Below are 24,333 nucleotides of genomic sequence, written 5' to 3' on the forward strand. Positions count from 1 at the left end.
GGCATGAATTTTTACACAGAAGAGAGAGAGAGACCACTGTGTAGTAGGTCAGCTAAGTAATCCGGGATAAGAGGGATGGAAGGCTGTGCCATACTGGCTCCCTTAGCCTGGATCCAGGTGCAAAACTTTTTCCATTTATCTGCATAAAACTTTCTGGTGCTAGGGCGTCTGGCCTCATGGATAACATCCAGAACCTGTTTACTCAGAATGGTAGATTGGTTCAGGGTTAGGGAATAAGCCAAGCTGCTAAACTGAGTGTCTGCAATTTGGGATGCATGAATTCCCCTTCCCTCTAGGTCAGGGGTTATGGAATCTGAAGAAGATGCCTTGGAGGCAGCGGGGAGAGGCTGCACAGCAAGGGGTACCAGTGTTGTCGGGGCCAGTATGGCGCTATGAGAATGTCCTTGTTTTTTCCTCCCTTATTTTGAGCAGTACCCTGGAAATGAGAGACAGGGGAGGAGAGGCATGGGCCAACAGATTGACCCAGGGGAAGGACAGGGCATCCACTTTCCAAGCTATGCAGTGGTGCTCCCTGGTGCAGAATTTTCTGAGCTGATGGTTGGTGTGGGAGGCAAAGAAGTCGACCTTCGGGGTTCTCCATTTCTGAGTTACTAGGGTGAAGGTACTTCTGTTGAGTTGCCATTCGTGTGGGTCCAGAAGGTTTCTGTTTAATCGGTCTGCCAGAGAGTTGAGAGAGCCTGGTAGGAATTGTGCCAACAGGTGTAGCTGCATGGCAGAGGCTGTGAGCCAAAGGGTCATGGCCGGCCTGCATAGAGGATAAGAGTGAGTCCTACCTGCTTGTTGATGTACCACATCACAGTGGTGCCATCTGTTTTGATCAGAAGAACCCCTGGAGAGAGAAGGGTTTCAAAGCTATGAAGGCGTGCTGCACAGCCATCATCTTTCTTACTGATGTGCAGAGGGATTTCCCGAGGGCTCCATTGGCCCTATATGCACCTGCCATCCAGGTGTGCACCCCAAGCGTAGTCTGATGTGTCTGTGGTGAGGGTCTGGGCGGAGGGGTGGGGGTGGGGATAAGGGCAGTCCCTTGTTGTGGAAGCATGCTGTAGCCCACCAAAAAAATTCCTTTCTGAGGCAAGGAATTATAGGTAGAGTTTCCAGGTCTTGAGAGAGTGTTGACACCAAAGGCTCTTTAGGTACCACTGAAGTTTCCTCATGTGCAGTCTGGTACATGGAATGAGTAGTATGCAAGATGCCATGAACCCCAGAGCTTGCAGGATCTTCCTTGCAGAGAGTTGGGGCCTGGTGGCTAGTTGAGAGAAGTAGGTTGTCAAGAAAATTTGTTTCTCTGGTGTAAGGAATGTCATCTGGGATGCTGTGTCTAATCTTGCTCCCAGGAAGATCATCCTTTGGGTGGGTACCCGTTTGGATTTCTTTTCCTTGAATGTGTATCCTAGGGAGGTTAGTAATGTCTTTACAAAGGCCAGGTGCTTGAGCAGCTTTTCCTGGCTGTCTGCCTGAATAAGGCAGTCGTCTAAGTATGGTTAAATTTGAATATTTCTTTCTTTGCAAAATGCAATGGCTGGAGCCAGACATTTTGTACAAACTCTGGGAGCAGTAGACAAGCCAAGGGAAGCGCAGAGAACTGAAAGTGTTGAAATCCTGCCCTGAAGTGGAGATATTTCCTGCAGGATTCCCTGACAGGAATGTGGAGGTAGGCCTCTTAGATCTAGGGTGGCTAGCCAAGCGTCCTTGGACAGCATGGGTAGCAGCTGCTGGAGGGTGAGCATTTTGAATATTGGGATCACCAGGAAGGTGTTTAGAATTGATAGATCAAGGGGGGGGGTGCCAGGTGCCCTCTTGTCTGGGTACCAGAAAGTCTGGAGTAGAAGCCTTGGCCTATGTGTTCTGCAGGAACATGCTCTACTGCTCTCATAGAGAGGAGGGAAAGGATTTGCTTTTGTGCCTCTGCCCACTGATTTGGTGGTAGATCTGGGAACGCTTTTGGGGTTGGAAGTGTATGGAAGGAACATATGTATCCCTCAGAGACAATGCTCAGAACCCATTGGTCCTTGGTTACGGTGGCCCAGTTGCTTGAGTGAAATGAGAGTTTTCCTCCTAGGGGTAAGTGAAGGTGGAAGAGGGGGGTGGAGGAGGAGGAGGCGAGTCATTGTGAGTTCTTACCATACTCCCTGGTTTTGAAGTGGAAGTGGTCCAATGCTTAGATGCCTGCATTCCCTGGGGCTGCGGTCTGGGTGGTCTGTTTCCATGTGGCCTAGGCTGGGCTGGTTTACTAGGAGCAGGAACGGACCAGTGCTTGGAGGGACAATACCTGCTGAACCTAGAAGGATGGACTTGTCAGAAATCCTTAACTATTTGCATAGATTTTGCATTTTCTTCCATCTTTAAGACCACTTCTGCCTTAGTGTCAAATAAGTTATCCTTGTACAAGCGGGCATCCAACAATTTAGATCTGACATGGTCTGGCAGGGGTTGTTCCTTAAACCATGCAGGTCTTCTAATGACAGATGACTACTGCCCTGCAAGAAGCTTCTACGGCATCAAAACCACAGTGCAAAGTGTGTTTAGTTACTTGGCTTGCAGAATGCATTAAGTCTTGTAAATCTTAATAGATTCTGTCCAAGCAGGAAGGAAAGACATTCTTTGTTTAAGGAGTTCCAGGATATGTTGCTGAAATGTCAGCATATGGAACAGACAATTTAGTGCCCTGATAGCAAGATTAGCTGAGGTGTATACTTTTTTACCCCATGTGTCCAATGCTCAGGGAATCCCTGTCGGAGGGTGTGGGATTCTTAGCAGAGTTGCTTTAATCCCTTTTGGCCCTTGAGAAATGACCTCAGGGTCAGCTGTTGGAATTTTAAAGAGATTTGTGAGAGTCAGGGACTCTATAATACCTGTCTGGTTTTCTGGGAGCAGGAGGTAGGGCGTCAGGAGTCGGGCTGGATTCAAGGAAAACATCATCCACAACATCCAGGACGGGGAGTAAGGCCAAGGGTCTGTGTTGCGGAAGATCTAAGAATTCCCAGAGTCTCTTTTTAGACTGAGGGTAGTCCTGACTCTCCCATTGGAAATGCTCCCTTAAAGTGTGCAAGGTTTCCTCAAAGGAAAAATCCTCTGGGGGAGAGGCTGAAGGAATGGAGTCCTCTGCATCAGAGTTCTCATAAGTGGAGAGGGGTTGCATGTCTTCATAATCAGACACATCAGATTCATCTGACTTTAGACAAAACTACAGGGGACAGATCTCTTTTCCTTTTTGAGAGGGTAGCTTGGCTTCCCCTGATCAGCATGATACGGTCTTCTGCCATTTTAAGCATTTGAGACTGAGGCAAGGTAGCAGGCACCAGAGAGTGGGTCGGTTTCTTGGGTGTGGTTCAAACCTGGGCCTTAGAAATTCTGTTTCTGAAAGAACGGTAGTCGCGAAAGAATATGTCAGTTTGTGTCGAGATTCGGTAGTGCGAAGGACTTCCCCAGAAGCCGGGGCCTACTCAGTGGCTCTGGACCCATCCAAGGTAGAGACGACTGCAGGATCCTTAGTCAAATAAGAGTTTTGCAGCATACTGGACTCTGAAAGGATCAAGGTAGCAGCCTGCGAATCAACAGAAGTGGGCATCAGGGGCTGGGAAAGCGCCTCACTGAGTACCAGAGGACTGACGACTAGCTTAACGGAAGCACTGTCTGCAGGTTTGGACCTGTGCGGTCTGTCTCTGTCTTTATCTTTACGTTTTTTTTCAGAAGATCTGCTGTCTGATGGCTTACCGAAGCCATAACGGAATTCGAAGACTGTAAACGAAAATATCTGGCTACAACAAGGGTCAGACTACCGATAGTTCTGGGGCTGAACAAAGCACAGAAGTGACAACGGGGGATATCATGGTCTGGGCCTAAACAAATGATGCAGTAAGAGTGGAAGTCTCGGTGTGATATTTGCTTTCCACAGGCGAGACAATTGTTAACTTTCTGACCTCGGTTAGTGCAAGAAAAAGGATCCCCAATGGGGTACTTAGCTTTAGAAGACTTCAACTTCAATTCGGAGACACAATCTCAGATAGCGGCTGACCGGCACTCATGAGAACTGCTTCTGCTTTGGGCTCCACGGCAAGAAAGACTGATGTAATGGCATTGGCTGCCTTACTTTATACCACTGACGACCTGACGTCAGTCCTCAAGCGACAGCAACCGAAGCAGAAATACTAAGCCTGTAGTATTCCGGCCGGCCGAGGGCTACCCTGGCAGGGATAACCCAAATGTGATGACTGCAACAGTGAAATACGAAGAACACCAACAAAATGTCAGGAATCAAGGCTGAAAATGGATCGAAATGTCACTGTCTGGTCCAAATAGAAAATGTTTTCCATTTACTGGAATACACTTCTTAGTAGATTGCTTCTGAGATGCCAAGATAATATTTCTCACCGGAGGGGGGGGGGGGGGGGGGGGCCTGGACTGGGAAAGAATCACTGGAAAGTACAGTTTTGTACCTACCATAAATGTAGATGTACGAGTGCTAATACAGCTGCAGTCATAACAAATGGGTTCTCCTGCCGTCAGGCGGGTCCTCGGTCGGCCGAAATCCAAAGTCTAGGTCCGGCGTCGGTTGTCATCGCTTCTTCCCTGACGTCAGTGCGACAGGGGTATAAAAGAACCAGCCGACGCCATTTTCTTCAGTCTTTCTTGCCCCAGATGTCAGGTGCCCCCAGAAGGAAGGCAATACATAAAATAATGTAATAATGCAATGCAATATAATCAAAAAACAGTAGTTGCAAGCAAATACACCATAAAAGAATACCCCTAGAGGAGAAGGAGGGAGGGAAACCTGGACTGCAGCTGTATTAGCACTCGAACATCTACATTTATGGTAGGTACAAAACTGTACTATGTTCATCGTGCATACAGCTGCAGTCATAACAGATGGGTAGAATCCCAAAGCTAAGAAAGGGGTGGTAGGCACTAGGTGGAGCTAGGAGGAGCCAAAATGCCCTGCAAGACTGCAGTGGCAAAGCCTGCTCTAGACTTGGAGTATAATGGTAGGTTGTAGTGCTTAGAGAAGGTATGCACAGAACTCCAAGTGGCTGCTTCTAAAATATCCTTGGCAGGAACTCCTCTGCGGAAGGCTGTAGAGGTGGCTGTGGCCCTGGTGGAATGAGTTCTAATGCCTGTAGGTACGGTTTTGCCATGAAAGGAATAGCAAAAGCATATGCAGTGGTTATCCATTTTGAGATTGTCTGTTGGGATATTGACTTTCCTTGAGCTCCTACCGCATAGGCCACAAAAAGCCGTTCTGATTTTCTGAAAGGCTTTGTGCTGTCCAAATAATAACGCAGTTGTCTGTGGATGTCCAAGGAATGCAGTAATCTCTCCCCTTTGCTTTGAGGATTATGATAAAAAGTAGGTAAATGTATGGCCTGATTTAAGGCTACCCTGGATACCACTTTAGGCATAAAGGACGGGTTGGTACGTAATGAAACTCTGTCCTGATGGAAGATGATGAAAGGCTGGACAGCCATAAGAGCCTGTAGTTCTGAAACTCTACGAGCTGAAGTGATAGCCAGAAGGAAAGCTGTTTTCCAGGACAAATATTGTAAATCTGATGAGGCAGCTGGTTCAAAAGGGGGCAAAGTCAGTTTTTCCAGAATGAAATTAAGATCCCAAGCAGGTATTGGTTGTTTTCTTGGAGGTCTTAAATTCTTAGCCCCTCTGAGGAACTGTCTTAATAGAGGGTGAGAGAATAATGGTGGATCAGTGTTGTATTCTGCAGAAATGGCTGAGGCATGGATTTTGATGGAGGAGAACGAAAGTCCACTGCTTAGCAGTTCGGCCAAATATTGTAGTATTTGAGGTAAATTCAGTTTTCCAGGGCACTGGCCCTTTTTCTCATTCCAAACACAAAAACGTTTCCACTTTGCAGAGTAAGCTTTTCTAGTTGATGGCCTTCTGGCCTCCAAAATGACATCCTGCACCTCCTTGGAGAGCAGGGCCTGCTGTGATGCTAAGGAATCTTCCATGCGGCTAGATTGAGTGTCTTCAGCTGACTGTGAAGAGTTTTGAAGCTGTGCTGAGTCAGAAGAGGCATTAGAGGCAGGGTCCATGGTGGGGAATGCGTCAGGCTCCTCAGGAGTGGGTACCAGTGTTGCCTTGGCCAGTCCGGAGCAATGAGGATCATCTTTGGTCTGTCTGCTCTGGTCTTCAATAGGACTTTGGGCAGCAGAGGAAGAGGTGGAAGGCATAAACTGTCATTGATGTCCAACTGAAAGAGAGAGCGTCCACTCTCCAGGCCTTTGGATGGAAGATCCTTGTGCAGAATTTTGTCAATTGATTTTTGTGGGAGGCAAAGAGATCTATGTCTGGCCTTCCCCATTCTTGGATTATTTCTGTAAAAACTTTTGGATGCAACTTCCATTCGTGTGGATCTGTCATATTCCTGCTTAGGTTGTCTGCCAGCGTGTTTTCCTTGCCTGGCAAGTACTGTGCTTGTAGTTCCATTTTTAAGTCCATGGCCATGTTCCAAAGTGACATGGCCAGTCTGCATAGGGGATAAGAATGTGTTCCTCCCTGCTTGTTTATGTACCACATAACTGTGGTGTTGTCTGTTCTTATCAATAGCTGACCTGGTTGTAGAAGGTCCTTGAAGGCTGTAATAGCATTCATCACTGCTAGCATTTCTTTTTGATTGATGTGAAGGTGCTTTTCTTTTTGGGTCCATTTGCCCTGAATGCACCGGTCTGTCATGTGCGCCCCCCAGGCGTAGTCTGAGGCGTCTGTTATGATGACTTGATTTGCTTGAGGCTTGCTGAATGGAAGACCTGTGTTTGTTTGGCATGCTTTAGCCCACCACAGAAATTCCTTTTGCAGACATGGAATTAGTGGTATTATTGTTTCCAAACTGTGGCTGTGTTGAGACCATATGTTTTTTAGGTACCATTGTAGTTTTCTCATATGCAGCTTTGCACATGGGATTAGTAAGATGCAGGATGCCATGAATCCCAGAGCCTGTAGGATTTTCCTTGCAGTCAGCCTGGTGCAATTTGCCAGTGTTCTGAAATATTGAATTAGTTGCCCCTGCTTCTCTGGCGTGAGGTAGGCCATCTGGGTGTGTGTGTCCAAATTGGCACCCAGGAAAATTATCTTCCGAGAGGGTATTAGTCTTGATTTCTCTTTGTTGACTGTGTATCCTAGAGAGTTTAATAACATTATTACATAAGCCAGATGTTTCAGAAGAATGTGCTTGCTGTCCGCTTGGATCAGGCAGTCGTCCAAATAAGGGTATATTTGTATCCCTTGAAGTCTGCAGTAGGCAATTACTGATGCCAGGCATTTCGTGAATACTCTGGGCGCAGTAGATAAACCAAAGGGCAATGCAGAGAATTGATACTGTATTGAACCTGCAAGAAATCTGAGGTATCTTCTGCAATTTGTCTGATTGGACCTCAAGGAGGCATACCTGCATGTCCCAATGTTACCAGCCAAGACTCCTTGCCCAACATGGGAAGAAGTTGCTGTAGAGTGAGCATCTTGAATTTTGGTACGAGTAAGAATGTGTTTAGGATGGAAAGATCCAAAATAGGTCTCCAATCTTTGCCCTTCCTTGGCACCAGAAATAGCCTGGAATAAAAACCTTGACCTTGTTCGTGTGTAGGTACCTCTTGAATAGCTTTCATGTTTATAAGATCTGAAATTTGCTTTTGTGCCTATGCCCTTTGATTGTGTGGCAGGTTTGGCATGCCTTTCATTTTTGGAAGGGTATGAAAATGGAATTTGTAGCCTCTGTTTATAATGTTCAGGATCCATTTGTCCTTTGTGACAATATGCCAATTTTTTGAGAATTGTGCCAGCTTTCCTCCTAAAGGTGCTGCCATTTGAGACCTGGTTGGCATGCAAAGGGGAAAGTCATTGGTTTTGCTTTCTAAAAGATTGCGAGTTGTCCTCACCACTTCTTTGTGTAGGAGCTTGCCATTGTCTGCCTCGGTACGAGCCTTGTGTTTGTCCTCTGCCCCTCGGGCGCCTGTATCGGCCTCTTTGGGGTCTGTCTGTGGCAGGAAAGAACCAGTTTTTGGAAGGCCAATTTCTACTAAAACGTGGGGGTTGAACCTGTAGAAATTCTTTCACAGTTTGCATTGATTTAGCCTTTTCCTCCATTTTCCGTAATACTTCCTCAGCATTTGCCCCAAATAGTACATCCTTTTGAAGAGGGGCGTCTAGTAATTTAGCTTTTACATGATCAGGCAAGGCTTGTTCCTTGAGCCAGGCATGCCTACGTATGACTCTGCCTGTAACAGCAGCTCTACATGAGGCCTCTAGAGCATCAAAACCACATTGTAAGGTATGTTTACCCACTTGTTCTGCACTATGCATCAAATCCTGCAACTCCTTCATGTCTGGTTGTTCAGGTTGTGACATTTTACTTTTCAATTGAGATAACAGAAACTGTTGGTATTTTAGCATATGAAACTGACAGTTTAAGGCCCTCATGGATAAGGTAGCCGAGGTATATACCTTTTTTCCCCACCTTTCTAAGGACCTGGAATCTCTCTCGGAAGGCAATGGGTTTTTGGCAACGGAGACCTTAACTCCCTTGGGCCCCTGTGAGATGGTTTCTAGGTCAGCAGCATGGCTTTTGTATAGAAATTGGTGTGAGTCAGGAACCCTGTAGTACCGGTCAGGCTTAACTGGAGCTGGAGGGAGAGAGTCCGGGTTAAGGCAAGCCTCCGAGTAAACATAGTCTAGGATGTCCAGGACAGGAGGTATAGCCAGAGGCCTGTGCTGGGGTAACAAAAGAAATTCCCTGAGCCTTGTCTTGGAATCTGAATAATCCTGGCCTTCCCAGTGGAAGTGTTCCCTTAAGGTATGCAGAGTTTCACCAAATGAGTAATCCTCAGGGGGGGTACAGAAGGAATAGATTCCTCTGCATCAGAGTCTTCAAAGGGAGAGTAAGACTGTTCCCGATAATCAGAGTGCTCTGAAATAATGGAGCCCTGATCAGAGGAGGGGGAATCTTCCTCCACTCTGGGTCTTTTGTCCGGAGGTGGCTGAGAACATCTGATTAGAGTAATTAAATCCTCAGCCATTTTAAGCATCTGTTTCTTAGGCATGGGGCCTGGAGATGGGCCCTGTGTAGCTGGTCTCTTAGGGTGCATGGTAGCTTTAGACTTGGTGAAAGCCTTGATGGAGAAAGAAGAAGGTCTGAAGACACCTTGAGTGGAGGTGGACCTGTCCACATTCTGTGTTTCAATGCCAAGCGTGGCTTCGGTATCTGTAGTCAGGGTGTGGGCCGAGGAGCCTGCGACCTCGGGTACAGGAGACACCACCAAAGATGTGTCGTCGGTAATCAGGGGCTGTGTAGGCGCCTCGCTGAGAATCGGACCACGTGTAGTCGGCTTTGGCGTGGTGTCGGTAGAGGCCGCGGACCTCGAGTGTCGGTCCTTGTCTTTGCGTTTTTTAGACAAAACCTGGAGTCGGAGTATCTGACGACATAGTATAGTTAAATGCTTTCCCAAAATAATGCTGGGCGAACTCCGCCCGACGCTTAATAGTGCGTTTGTTGAATGTAGCACAAAAGCGACAGACCGAGACATCGTGGTCTAGGCCTAAACAAGGTATACAGAGGGAATGGAAATCCTTATGCGGTATTTGCTTCCCACAAGAAATACAATTATTAACTTTGTCTGACATCGGTCTGAGGCAAGAAAAAGTTTCCCCAACGGGGTACTTAGCTTTTAAGAAGACTTCGGTTCCAAATTTTTTGTAATCTCAGGAGCTGGCCGACCGGCACTTGCGAACTGCTTCTGCTTCGGGCACCGAACGGCAAGAAAGACTGAAGAAAATGGCGTTGGCTGGTTCTTTTATACTCCTGTCGCAGTGACATCAGGGAAGAAGCGACGACAACCGACGCCGGACCTAGACTTTGGAATTCGGCTGACCGAGGACTCGCCTGACGGCAGGAGAACCCGTCTGTTATGACTGCAGCTGTATGCACGATGAACATCAGGAGGAACCAAGCGGTTAGATGAAGAGTCTGGAGGTTGGGAAGGGGAAGCCCCCAGGGATGGGAAATAAGATCTGGAACGAGATCCAAAGGATATTTCAGATGAAACTGAAGGAGGGAGAGCCACACCTGACCAGGCCAAAAGGAGGCAATGAGGATGAGACAGATCTTCAGGCGGCAGGCTTTCTGCAAGACCTTGGGAATTAGGGGAGTTGGGGGGTAAGCATAGAGGAGATCTGACAGCGGAGTCCCGACCGCGAATCGTGAACCAGACCACCTATGGGTGACTCCCCTGTCGGGGGGGGGGGGGGCACCAGGGCAAAGCAGTTCCTGCATTTGTGGCTGACTGGGGAAGGAAAGATTGCAGCATGGTTGACTCCAACTGTCGAATATCTGACATGCCACTGATTCAGAGACCACTCATGAGGACTCAAGATAGACCTGCTGAGTTTGTTGGTCAGCACACTGGAACTGACAGGTATGTGAGCTGCAAAAAGAAAGCGCCTGGAAGACAACGCCCATTTCCACACTCTCATGGCTTCTCTGCACAGGGGATAAGACCATGTTCCCCCTTGCTTTTTGATGTACCCAGACAACCGCAATGTTGTCCATTTGAATTGCTACAGTCCCGACATGGAGACGCTCATGAAAGGCTTGCAACATTAGAAGGACCGCTTTCATTTCCAGGACAATGATGCGCAATTTGGTCTCTGAGGGACCACATGGCTTTTACCGTCTTTCCCGAAAATGCCCCCCCCCAAAAGGGAGGTCTCAGTAGTCACCGTGGCATAGGGTGCGGGACGACAAAAAGGTCTGACGAGAGTTAGGTCCTGAGATTGAAGCTACCAAGCAAGGTGATTTCTGCACGAGTCATCCTGACTGGCATGGGATGAACCTGAGAGCACCACTGAACCGCCAGAGTCCACTGCAGGACCCACATGTGAAACCTGGCGACTGGCACTAACGAGGTGGCAACCACCATTGAGTCTAATGCTTGTAGAATTAGGTGGCCTGCTGGATGCTTTAGAACCAGCAAGCGATAGACCTGATCCCAAATAAGTTGAACTCTGCGAAGGGGGGTAGATCTGCAGTCTACAACACAGTGTCCAGTTGAAACCTGAAACTCTAGGTTATGGCACACGGAAAGATCGGATTTGGGCAGACTGACCAAGAGGTTGAGGATGTAACTGGTGGCTACTGACAGCTGATGCAACATGGGGGCTGTGAGAAGCCAATCGTCCAAGTACAGGAAGACATGGAAGACTTGCAGCCTGAGATGAGCTGCCACCACTGCCATGCATTCGGTACACACTTGGGGGGAGGCTGTGGTGAGTCCAAAGGGCAGGCTCTGAACTGATAGTGACTGGCCCCTAACCAAAAGTGCAGCTGTATCCTGGAGTGCCTGCCTATCTTGATACGACAGTATGCTTCCTTGAGATCCACTGAGCACATCCAATCGTCCTTGTGCAAAAGAGACAGAATGGATTGAACAGTGACTATCCAGAACTTTGACTTCTGGACTGACAGATTCAGTTCTCCGAGGTCCAAAATTGGTCGCATATCCCCAGTCTTTTTTGGCACCAAAAGAGGCAAGAGTATGCTCTGGACCCTCATTGTCCTGTTGGGACCTCTTGGATGGCTCTTTCTAGAAGATCTTGACGGGACAATTCCCTCTGGCAGGGTGGAATGTCTGGAAGAGATTTTGAAACTGGGGGAGTGAAAGTAACCCCAGAAATTATCTAACACAGTCTGATCTGAGGAAATATCTGTCCAGGCTAGTGGGTGAAGGGAGAATCATCCCCCGACTGCCTCCAGGGCAGGACAGTCGGGCAGCGCTTCAGAAGCACTGAAAGGGCTTCTCCAAGAAGGATTCCTGGGAGACCCGATTCCATGGATTGCCTCTGAGGCAGCATCTACCACGGAATCCCTTACCCCGGCTTGCAGAAGAGGATTCCTGGGGAGTATCCTGGAAGGAGGGCCGGGTCCTGTGGAACCAAAATTTCTTACTCCCTCTTTGAGGCTTAAAAAAAGATCGTTGGGGAGTAGAAAACTCAATTTACACAATGGACAGAGTCTTACCCCTCCTGCTCGCTGCAGGTCAATGTTTCCTTGTCGGAAGGTCTAAACAAGGTCGAACTGCCAAAGGAAGCATTGTTAAAAGAACCCATGAAGGGTTCTGCAAACCTGCAAAGGCGAAGCCATGTGTGCCGTCTAATGGTAATTCCTGTGCCAGCTGTTAGAAAGGTGGACTTCGCCGCATTGGAGATCAACCTCATTGAAACATTAGCCAGTGAAGTCAGAGTTGACAAATTAGAGACCAGCTTGAGACTTTCCTGAGGCAGCAGCTCTAAGGGAAGTGGTGAGTTCTGATACCAAATACCTCTGAAGCTGGGTAAAATGTGCCAATGTTGTTGGCTGCCCTCAGTCCAAATGTAGCTGAGGCAAGCATGCGCTTTCCAAAACAGTCAATTGCCAGAGACACTCTTATTTCTGGGTATGGACTGAGGAGCTCTCCACAACTCCGTTGGCAGTTGGGGACACCCAGGTAGAAGATGAGCTTGCCAGGAGACTTTCAGGAACACAGATTCCTCTGAAGACAGGGTGGGAGAAGGCCAACTGCCTGCTTTACAATGTTGAGATGTCTCCAAAGGACACTTCCTCAAGCAGAAGCATGGGAGACCAGTCTCCCTCCCCAAAATCTTAAGGGAGTCCAGGTGCCTCCTCCTGCACCGCTGTCTTCCGAGGGGGTTCCTCCACCGTGGGCTCTGGGAGGACTCTGAAGAGACTGGACAAAGGCACTAGTGGGAGGGGTGACCCTGGAAGGATGATGAGGCCTTGACACCCAAAGCCGAGAGGGTCTGGGGAGAACCTAGAGATGAATGAAAGGCAACTGCCAAACTGGAGAAGGTGCTCTACTTCCGGAAGGCCGAATGACTGGACAAGGCTCCTCCTCCTCCTCTCGCGCGCGCGCGCGCACGGCTGTCCGGAAAGGGAGGAGGGACCCTGATGCAGCATCAAAGCCTCCAGATGACATCGGCCCCACGCTGTCTAGCACTGATGCCTCCAAAAGAAGGGAATGGCATGAAAATTCCGAGCCCTACCCTAGCCCGGGGAACCAGCACCAACTCTGCGGGGCCGAGGTGCAGCAGGTTTCAAGGGAAGCGGTACGGAATCCACCAGGGTCCATGACTGTGTCAGGAAGGGAGGGATATGGGACACAGTTGGCCTCTCAGAAGCAATGCTCTAATCCCGGCGTTCCAAACCCAGTTGAATCGGAAGAGGAGAATGAAGTTCTGTGGATGGAGAAGGTTCCCCTGGCAACTGCGGTGGGGATGGCAACAGGCCCAACTCGATTTGGGCTTTGAGGAAACTCATTATCCTATCCATATCTATAGGTAGCAAGCTTCTGGAAGATGTGGAAGACACAGAAGAATGCCCTGACCTTGCTGGAGATCCTGACAAAGATCTGCAATCCCGGGAAGGGGACAGACTCCGATGTATCGGATCCAAACCTTGGACCTGAAGGGGGAACTTTCAAATGACTATCACATCTGACAGAACAATTTGATTTGAAGCCCTAGTGGGATCAGATGCTTTAACCGGCGCACCAGATGGACCAAACAGACGTGTCAGATCCAGAGAAGACTTACACAAAGTTGGACCAGAAAGCCTCTGAGGCACCGACGCCTTCGATCCAAGACTCTGAGTGGAAGAGCCTGGATTCGATGCCAAAGAGGCTGGACTTGGATCTGCGATCCCAGAGCCTCGGCTTTTTAGAAAGAGATTCCTTGGAAGGAGGGGGAGGCTTCCTCTTAGGATCTGGAAGAGCTTTAGAGGGGCAGCCCGAAGCCAGAGGACCCCCCCCTTAGCTAACCCCTTTAGCAACAACTTGTTCCTATGCTCCATGTGAGCCCTAAGGTTGAATGCGGCACAGATGTCACATTCAACCTCCAGGTGAGGCTCCTTGTGCGAGTTGGAATGAGGCATCTTCCGACCACACGAGGAGCATCTTTTGAAGCCAGAAGACAGAGAAGGCACCACGCACCCCAACAGAAAAGAACAAGGGAGCAGAAAGTAAAAAAGTAAAACTATATATATATATATATATATATATATATATATATATATATATACACATATATATATATACACATACATATATTTTTTTTTTTAATTAAAAAAACTAGCTATGGGGGGCGATGGGGAAAAAAGGCAAGAACTCAGCAGACAAAAGTAGATAAAATACAGGGAGGGGAGGAAACAGAACTAACTGCACTATAAACCTAAAAAAGGCTGAAGAAAAAGTATAGAAACCAAAAACAAAAAAAAACCCAAAAAGAGGCTTGAGTTACCAGAATTGCACCCTTAGTGTTTTTGCAGCAAACAAGATCTGTGAGTTACAGGTCAGCAAAGGAATATGGGAAGGGGAGGAGCTTGAGCTATGGAACTCTCTTATCAGTTTCCGGCTCGGATTAGAGTTTGGATCCAAGACCCATCCGTGATGAATAATGACACGATTGCATCATCAGTTTTTGTACATTTATCTCAGACAGTTGTATACACAGCACATTTTATATTACACACAGACAAAATGTAAGATGATAGACTTAGTTTATTGTCACTAAAGATTCTTATTCAAATCAGAACATCCATGTTAAAAACAAACTGATCACTTCTGCCCCAAGTCAGGATTTACATAAAACACTCTAAAGCCGGGGTAGTGCAGAGGTAGCGTTGTCGCCTCACAGCAAGAGGTTCTCCCGTTCAATTCTCAGCTGGAGCACATTCTGTGTGGAGTCTGCATGTCCTCCCCGCAGTAGAGTGGCGTTCGAAAGACATGCGTGAATGGGCATGCATTCGTTGAAGGTTGGGCGTCGGGCTGGCACCTCAGCACCATAAAACCAACTGCCAATCATTAGCAGACCGGAGTTCCGCTGTGGTGACCCTTAACTGGAAAAAGCTGAAAGAAAAACAACAACTCTGAGCAAATAAACTGCAAGAAAGAAAACACCTGTCTATAGCTGAACTTCCTCTCAGCTCTCCCTTAAAGAATTACTGAGCTTTACATTTCCAGTAGACGTCACAATAAAACCATAACTGCAGAAGATAAACTCGCACATATACTCACTACAAGCTCTAGGGTAGCTTTTTGCTCTTTACCATACAGACCACAGGTAAAATTAAGCAGAGTTTCACATTCGCCTGCACTTGGTTAGCTGTCTCCTGACAGAATCTTCTGCTTGCACTTTTATAGCTGAATAGTCACAAATGTTGAATATTAAAGGGCAGAATAATTACAAAATATTGTAAATCACAAGGCAGAATAATTACACTTTGTTTCATGAACCTACTACACATTTCACATGTAATGTAGGACTGCTTTTCTTAGGAGAATTACAACTTCCTAGTAGCAAGTAACAGATCCCACATAGTAGTTCTGGCTATGAATTTTTTTTTTTTTTTTTTTTTAAGTAGTAAAGACAAAGACCAGTATGCACAGGTCATCTGATAAATCAACCCAACTATTCTGGTTATAAAATGCAAGTTTTGAAGCTCGAACACATATTTCTCACATTTACAGTGGTCATTAGGGATAACTATATAGCTCAACACTACAGTCTATGAACAAAAACAATCCAGTGATGCTCAAAAAACAGCCCAACTGCCACCTTACCTTATGATCTCGACCATCCACCTCATACACAGAAATGTTGCCTTTTCGGTAGATTTCCTTTCCTGGAGGCTGCCTCCACTGGCACTGTGCCTATGGGAAGAGTATCATTCACGCAGAACAATTACCACAAAATAAACTGGTTATTCAAAGCAAAAACAAATTATTGAAAAGCATACTGGATTTCAAAGAAACACCTATTCTGTGTCTAGCTTAACCAGAAATTGTTCTTTCAGGTCATGACAACAGTTCACAGCAATTCAAAAGTGTGCTGTCTAGGAACTCTACGATTATCTCTTCATCCAACTGGTGAATCCACAATAGATTACACAGACTTAAGACTATGTGCAGTTGCACAGCCTTCAGTAGGGAGGAACTGCTAGATGTCTAGGAAGCAACCAAATGTATCCATTTGGGTGCTACATACATAAACAGAAGTATGTGAAGCCAAGACTGTCAAAATGAAAAAAAAAATGCACTTTTGCACACCCCACTAACAATGAAGCACACATTGAAGATCAGTGCCTAGTTCCCATAACAATAACTAGTAACTTTCTGTCAGACACGGCAGAAACGGATTATATCACTGCCATAAAGCTTACCATCTGAGCCTTTGCTACTAAAATGGTCTTAATGATTTTGCTTACGGAGCTTTTCTGTGCAACTTTTTACTTACTGTGTTGGTCTTTATTTGAGAAATTCTGCAATCATCCTAATGTTACAGACAATGCCTTTTAAAAGCTAAGTTTTTTTTCGGAAAATGGTCAAACTATCCACTTACGCTATACTCCCGATTCCATAAACAGTGTCATATCTACAGCAAGTGGGGTTAGGCTTTATCGCCTTAAATGTCTCAATAAAGATTTAAAGTAAAAACTCAGTTGGCTTTCAGAAGTCATGCAGCCAGAACACCCGGTACAGCCATAAGGAGTTTTATGCATATAAGCCTCCTCTGAAGGAGGTTTAAGGTACTACACAGGGAACACTCTGGTTAGCTTTATATCTTGCTACTACTAGAATGCAAACTATCAGCTACTAAAACAGAAAAACAGTATCCGCACCAACTCAGCAACCTTGAATGTCTGAGGAATATTACCCAATTCACAAAACTACTTCAGGCCAAATATAAGACTTGCCTGCAATTTAAGACTGAAAGGCAATGAATAAACTAAACAGTATCTAGTTTCTCGTCACCTCATTTGCATTCAACAAAGACAGACTGTACATAACTATACTCACCTAATTAGTCCTACACCACCTGATAATTGCCAAGAAAAAAAATTCCAGAATACACACACATGAACTGATTACTTACAAGGTGGTAACGGTAGCTTTTCTCAAACTTCATATATTTCAGACAATATTCGCAGATCCACAGCTTTGGCTGTTTACCATACTCTTCTGGGAATGGGGAAAAGTACCAGGCATCAATTTCAAAGTTCCCAATGTGTATTTTGTCCACATACTTCACTTTTGTGATCTAGGAATACAAGAAACAGAACACTTTAAGATAAAAAAACTGAAAATGTGCAAAAGACATGACCAGAAATAGCCATTTGTTAGACGAACACAGCCTCAACTAGGACTAAAATGGCCAGGCTTTCTGGTGAAGCTGGCCAAAAATGGTGAATGCAGAGGCACAGTCTGCTCATGTTTACCAAGGGAAGCTGAAGGGCATGTCAAGGGCAAACATCTCCCACTAATTCAGCCACGGTGGAGACTATCCTTGCAACAAGGCTGTTTAATGCCTAAGGAGATGCACCACACTAGTAAGAGACCCACACTGCACCTACTTCACATGCATCACTAGTGCGCTTGTGTGTCTTGCAGGTGGAGTGGCAAGGAAGCACAATAAAAAAAACCTAATGGCTGAATGGAAGATGGACACTGACTGGTACTTCAACCACTCTGAGAATTCATAAGCAGAGTTGTGGCAAACACCTAGATAGTTTGCAGGGGTGGGGTTGGGGGGAAAAAAAAAAAAAGCAAGCTATCCACAAATTTAAATTTCCACCAACTGAAATCAAATCCAGCAATAGTCGGTGAAGCCCCCTGCCCACCTTATCAATACCTGCTAACCCTGCACCTTACCTTAAAGTCATTGCCATAACAGTGACATTAATCCAGATGGCTTGATTATGCTCTCTCTTAACTCTACCTTAACCCTCCTGCACTCACACAGTCGCTCCAACCCTTTAATGTCAACTGACATTACTAACCCAAACTTAGCTTACCAGAAAACGCTGATGCTCCCTTTATGCAACATTTTAACATTTTACTGAACAGAACAAAATAAATAATTCAGTTATTCATTTCCATCGATCAGTAGCCAGCTTGATGGAATGAACAACATTCATATAATATATTACATACTAAATATACACATATATAGATTTTTTTAGAACCTTTATTGAATTACCACTTAAGCAATAGGCAAACATACATGTATATAAACCAAAACAGACTGTTATTGACATATTCCCAGTTGCCAACATTGTTTCTTTCGTAGTTATTTTCTTATTTGAGTTGAACATTATACATCACATATATTTTTTTGTATATTTATCATGTCAACCTTATATAAACAGATCAATTTCTGCCCCTCCTTTAAACCTCACCCCTCCTCCAAAATAGTATCCAGCATTTACTGTTACCACAATTTCCATTTTTTTATTTGCTTCTATCCTTTTTAAATATCCAACTTCTTGTTCTTTTATCTCTGCTACAATAATCAATACTTCAAATACAGTTGGTTTAGACTTTGGATTTCCATTTTCTAGTAATTCCTTATTTGACAGCTACCAGAATTAAACTTAACAAGGCTTTACTATGCCCAGGCAATTCAGATGCTATATTCTGCTTAAAAAATGTTTTTTATCTATATATATATATATATATATATATATATATATATATATATATATATATATATATACATACATACATACACATATATATATATATATATATATAAAATCTGTATATATACATATATATATACATATACCTACATCTATACATATATATCTATATCTATATATATACATATATATCTATATATATATATATATATATATATATATATACCTATATATATATATATACCTATATATATATATATATATATATATATACCTATATATATATATATATATATATATATATATACATATACCTATATCTATACATATATATCTATATATATATATCTATATATACATATACTTATATCTATACATATATATACATATACCTATATCTATATATATATATCTACATACAGAAATATATATATATATATATATATATATATATATATATATATATATATATATATATAGACACACACACACATACACACACACACGTATAAATTCCTAGTTACACCCATTTGATCACACAATATTTCTGACAGAGCACTTTGCAGGGAATTTTTAGTTTGCCAACTCACTACAGTCCCAAAACATTTGTTACAGTTACCCCTTTCTTCCTCATCACACCTCCATTTGACATCTAACGTATAAAAATAAATATGCAAATACTTCCAAGCAAAAATCCTAAATCTTCTAGACTTTGTTACATACTTGGGAGCCATACATGTGTCTCCTTCCTCACTGTTTCCTTGTGGATTGCTTACCCAATGTTTTCCAACACCCCTCAACGGATTCCTACAGTTACTGTGCAGTATGTTGTGCGTTACTAATTATCCCCTTTTTGAAAGCAGCTTGTTCCAGATTCAATTAAAACTCTACCAGGTCAGGTATTTTCATTTAGGATTTCCTATCTTTTACTCTGATATCCACCCTGAGAGAGAAAGCAGTCCCTAGCCTGGAAGTCAAAGCATTCTTGGCTTCTTCCCATTTCAGTACCCATCCTTCTCTAGTTATTTGCTCCCAATACTTTGGTTCCTTTGGTAGTTTTCTCCAGTCAATTCCAGCTCCCTCTTGCCTATTCTTTGTACCCCTAATTGCAGTCATTCTCATTGGCAAAAATCTCCTTTCTCCATTCTTGTGCTGGCTTAGATTTTAGAATACTTTAGGAATATAATATTGTGTGTGTTATTCTCTTTACGGATCTGCATCCAAAATCCCAGTATTTCCTTATTTAATCAATTGTTTCCCTGCTTCATCACCATCCCTTCTCACTTTTGAATTCTAGGTTTTGACTTGTGTTATGCATGCAAGTTTTAACAGCGTAGCTTTAGGATGGCCCTTCAAATCAGGTAATCCTAATTCACCTTGCTCTACTGGAAGATCAACTTACCTCACTTGACAAATTTAACCTTTTCCCCTCCTAGATAAACTCAATTATTGTCCACATCTGCTATCATTGATAAAAATAGGCCTGTCTAGTAAGTAACACTAGAGGGATTAAAACCATTTTCACTGCTTGTATCATGCTATCCACATCCACAGACAAGGGCTTCCAGTTTCTCAGCTTTTGTACTATCTTTTGTTTAGTCTCTTCCAACGTATCCCTTAGCTGCCATAACAGAATCTTTTCTAATCCATACTCCAATACTGCACTATCTTGTCCACATAATTATGGGTATTGTTGGACCAATTTATGAGTGGGAACAGTTTCATGAAGATAAAACAAAGGCTGTATTTGTAATTTCATAACCTGAAAAAACCTGAAACTGTCATGATGTCCCACTTTTCTGGTTTTACAAAGTATGAAAGTTTGCAAATACAGGGAACTTTTCTTGATTACTATAACAATTACATCCTTGAATTTCTTGAAGTTAGTTTCTTTAGCAATGAAATAAAGGGGAAAGAGGAAGACCCTACCTTGTTCCTCTGATCAGACTTGTCTGAAAGGAACCCTCCCACTAATTTTTGCCTTCAATCCCTCATATATCCTAACCTTATTATTGCATAAAGGAACGCAAATGCTACCACTGGCCTACTGGGTTTACTTTGAAAATGATTACAGGTTCAACAAAAACGGGAATGGTTCCCATTTTTGTCGACCTGCACTATTATGAGTGTACAATTTAGCGATTGCCACTGTGCATTCCCACATATGTAATCGGAATTATGACTACAGTTCGCAGTACAACTGCAATTGGGAAATTACCCTTTCCCCCAGTGTACCGAGATTTCAGAGATGGAATATATTATTTGCAGGGGGTGTAGGGGAGTATGCAGTAGTGACTTGCAACTACTTTGATATTCTCATAAATCTCAGCTTACTCTGTGAAATGCTTTCTCTGCAGCAAGACCCGCCAACAACAGTGGTATTTTCTTACTCTGCTTCCCTCTGGATCATTATGTTCTGTTAATGTGGTCAAATATTTACCTCCCTTCGTCAAAAGTAGAATGATCTGTATCTATCAATTTTAGCAATCAGATACAATCAAACAGTTCAAATCACCTCTATAAATACATAGATTAGTCATGATACCCAATTAAACTCAATAAAACAATCATTCTGAGACAATGTTGTCAAGAATGTTAAGCTCTTTAACTAGCTCATCAATGAGTTTAGACTTGTATTTAATTAATACATCCACAAATTCACACCCTTGCTTATCGAAGAGTGTGAGCACCTCTTTACGTAAGGGTGAAATCTTAATCAATCCTGTGGGGTACCTACAACTCCTCAAGCCTTATGGCACTTTATTTGATCCATATAATACATTCAATTAGGTACGCATTTTCCACTTGTAATTTTTGTATTTTCGTATTTTTATGAAAAGAAAATAACTAATGCATTACAAAAGCATATTTTGAATGAACCAGGGCATTATTTTAAATTTGTGATTGAGCAAGTTGAACCCAATATATTAGGGGTGGAACATGACTTTTTACATCTTGGAGTTTTTATTTTAATGCAGTGGGATGCCCGGGTTTGAATGAGACAGCCTCTTTAAGCCGTCTCAAAGCTTAAAGCCCAAGCCAGATGAAGAATTTGTAATGGTACGTGTTTATTTAAATTGATAATTGCTTTACCGAGTTTGGTAATTAGGTATCATGTGACTAGCTCTATGTATTTATAGAGGTGATTTGAAATGTTTGATTTTAAGAGATGGAAGTCTTGTATTTGAGAGACAAAAGCTCAAACTGTGGTATTCGTGGTTCTTTCTCTCCATGTTTTTGGTTTTTGTAGGAATACGATCTATTTCTGAAGACTTTCCTACACATTGTACGTCACTTTTTTTTTTTTTTTTTTTAAAGCTCATCTCCTCCTATCTTAGCTGTTGGATGATGAGCCTCATCTACATCTAACTGATGCAAAAGTCTTCCATAAACATTTCCATTTGTGTGCTTTCTAGCTTTCCACATTTCTCCGCTTCATACAAATTTTCATAAAACTTCCAAAACATCTCTATCTTCTCTACAGAAGGTCTGGTGATTTTTCTTGTTAATGGCTCTCCCAAGTTTGGTAACAAACCTTTCTACTTTCTGTTGCTTAAGTCGTTGCATTAAAAGTGTGCGCGCTATGGAGATATCAAAAAACAGTTGCTTAACAGCAATCTTTCTAAACTTTAATTTTTCTCTTTAGCACTCAAACTCCATTTTCATTTTATCCCACTCACTAGCTAGAATAAGAAATTTCTAATCTCCCTAATAACTCACAAATTTCCTCTGGCCATTCCTTAAATCTCTCTTTTTAACAGGTACGTGGGGAAGCACTAGTGTCTCATTTTTACTTTACCTGGCATTTTTCTCTTCGTTGTTACTGGCGAATGATCTGAAAACAGTTAGAGTATGTGTCAAAGCTTTCAATTAAAGGCACATGTTCCTGTGAAGTATAATTTCTATCTAATCTAACAGTTATTGTATCCTGGAAAATACACATTCAAATTCTCTAAGCATTTGTACTACTAAATTCAACTGATCCATACTATTTTTATAAATTTCTTCAGAGATCTAACCTCTTGTTTTATTTTCCCCCTTCTAGGCCCCCCAGACACATACTTATTGCTGCAAATCAAATTCCAGTCCTCACCTGTAAGTAACACACTCTGCTAAAAGCAGATTGCTTCTCTCAAATTTTTTTAAGCTCCACAAATACAGTTATAGATGGATTACAAATACATGCCAGTTTAATCCAACTCCTACCTTGGCAGTAGCCTGTAATTACCACAAATCTACCATTATCATTTTTGCTCTTTTATTACTATTGGAGCTCCTCTAACAATTAAGTACTGCCCTTGTCCTTTGCCCCAGATACTCTGCTGAATATCCCTCCTGAAAGCCTTTTATCAAATTCACATGCTCATTTATTTCCAAATGGGTCTCCTGGATCAGTGTTACTTGTACTCTGCACGTCTTAATTCAATATTCTTTCCTTTTGTATATACATGTACAGCTATCAATGTTCCAGAATACAGTGTATTCATTATGATGCATTAATTATATTATTCTCCACACGTGTTACAAGCACACACTGTTTGGCTGGTTGACCTTTTATACAGTTGCTTCTGGTCATCTCCATCTGAATCTACACCACATTTTACAAGGCTTTTTTAATGAAATCCCTAAAAAAAAAAAACAGAACAGCCTCATAACTTAACTTAAAAGAAATACACAAAATTATGCACATCTTAAATTAATGAAGATGGACTCTAACAGGAACAATTGTCCCAAACCAACAGCTGCACACAACAGCATTGACCAACCTTAAAATAAGACAACCAAGACTAAGATGCATGTTACAGCATGCGTTATTCCTTCCTATCTTTATTCTCCTCCCAGATGTGAAGAACAGAATGCATATATATGAAAACCCAACAATAAAATCAAATTGAATACTTATTTGCAAATGGAAAACTTAATTGCATTCCATGTTCTCTTGTTTACTTGCTTACACACACAAAAATTAAATTAAGCCCTTCTTGTCTTTTTACATTGCAATACCTAGAATTTTTTAAAACTAAAAAAGGAGAAAAGCATAAACTTCAGTATCTATCACATACAGTAGTAACTGAAAATGCTTTACTATATAACATGCAATTTACATCATGAAATGTTTTATATAAATACTACTAGTTTTACTTACAGTTACTCCCCCTTTAGTATCCTTCCAAACATTAATGACGAAGTGGGGTATATGCTTTTTAGTCCCCAACTTTAAAACAGTCAACAAAAGTGCAATCTTTCCACTTACTCCTGCAAAGCCATACTTCGCAAATTTGACTGACACTTTGTAATCTCAGATTTATTCTCTAATTTTAGTACTGCTGCTCTTCTACCTGTTCATCTTCATCTCTCAACTCCAGACTGGTTCAAGTCCAAGGAACTTCCTATTCTTCTAGTCAACATATGCGCCTTTTTCCTCTCTCTCAAGCATTTTCCTTTGGAACACTGGAAAAGGTTTCACTGGCCAAGTCTCTCGCTGAGCTTTATCAGAAAAATGAGAAAAAGAGTCCCCTTCTATTTGTTGGCCAAACTTTTGTTTCTCCTGCTTAGCATGTTCACATCAAATAATTTGATACTCCAGGAAAAAAGTATTCTGAAGATAGATACAACTACCCTGAATCTTGCACCTGCCTCTCGACATCCCTGGATTGCTTGGATAAATGTGTTTCTCCTCTCTTCTGCCTGGTGTACAATGAAGAATCACCTTCCACAAACACTACTGTCTCCAATTTAACACTTTGCCCTTCTAACACAATTTTGTCAAGACCACCACCTTTTGCTGGTATAACTTGCATCTTTACCGATTGAGGTCTTGGCTGTTTTCTCATGGTCGG

The 24,333-nt window shown here is 43.1% G+C and overlaps 1 protein-coding gene across 2 annotated transcripts in view; it reads right to left on the minus strand.

Annotated features, from left to right (window-relative positions):
- Positions 1-24,333, minus strand: part of KAT8 (lysine acetyltransferase 8) — a 317,451-nt gene that overhangs the window by 228,324 nt on the left and 64,794 nt on the right. For both annotated transcript variants that reach the window (XM_044086214.1, XM_044086215.1), the window contains exons 5-6: positions 16,948-17,112; positions 15,636-15,725 (exon numbers count right to left, since the gene is read on the minus strand). In XM_044086214.1, the coding sequence (XP_043942149.1) occupies positions 15,636-15,725; positions 16,948-17,112 (255 nt within the window). The remainder of the gene's footprint in view (positions 1-15,635; positions 15,726-16,947; positions 17,113-24,333) is intronic.

The sequence above is a fragment of the Protopterus annectens genome, chromosome 10.part0 (genome assembly GCF_019279795.1).
Source record: "Protopterus annectens isolate FY-2018-M chromosome 10.part0, PAN1.0, whole genome shotgun sequence".
NCBI classification, from domain to species: Eukaryota; Metazoa; Chordata; order Ceratodontiformes; family Protopteridae; genus Protopterus; species Protopterus annectens.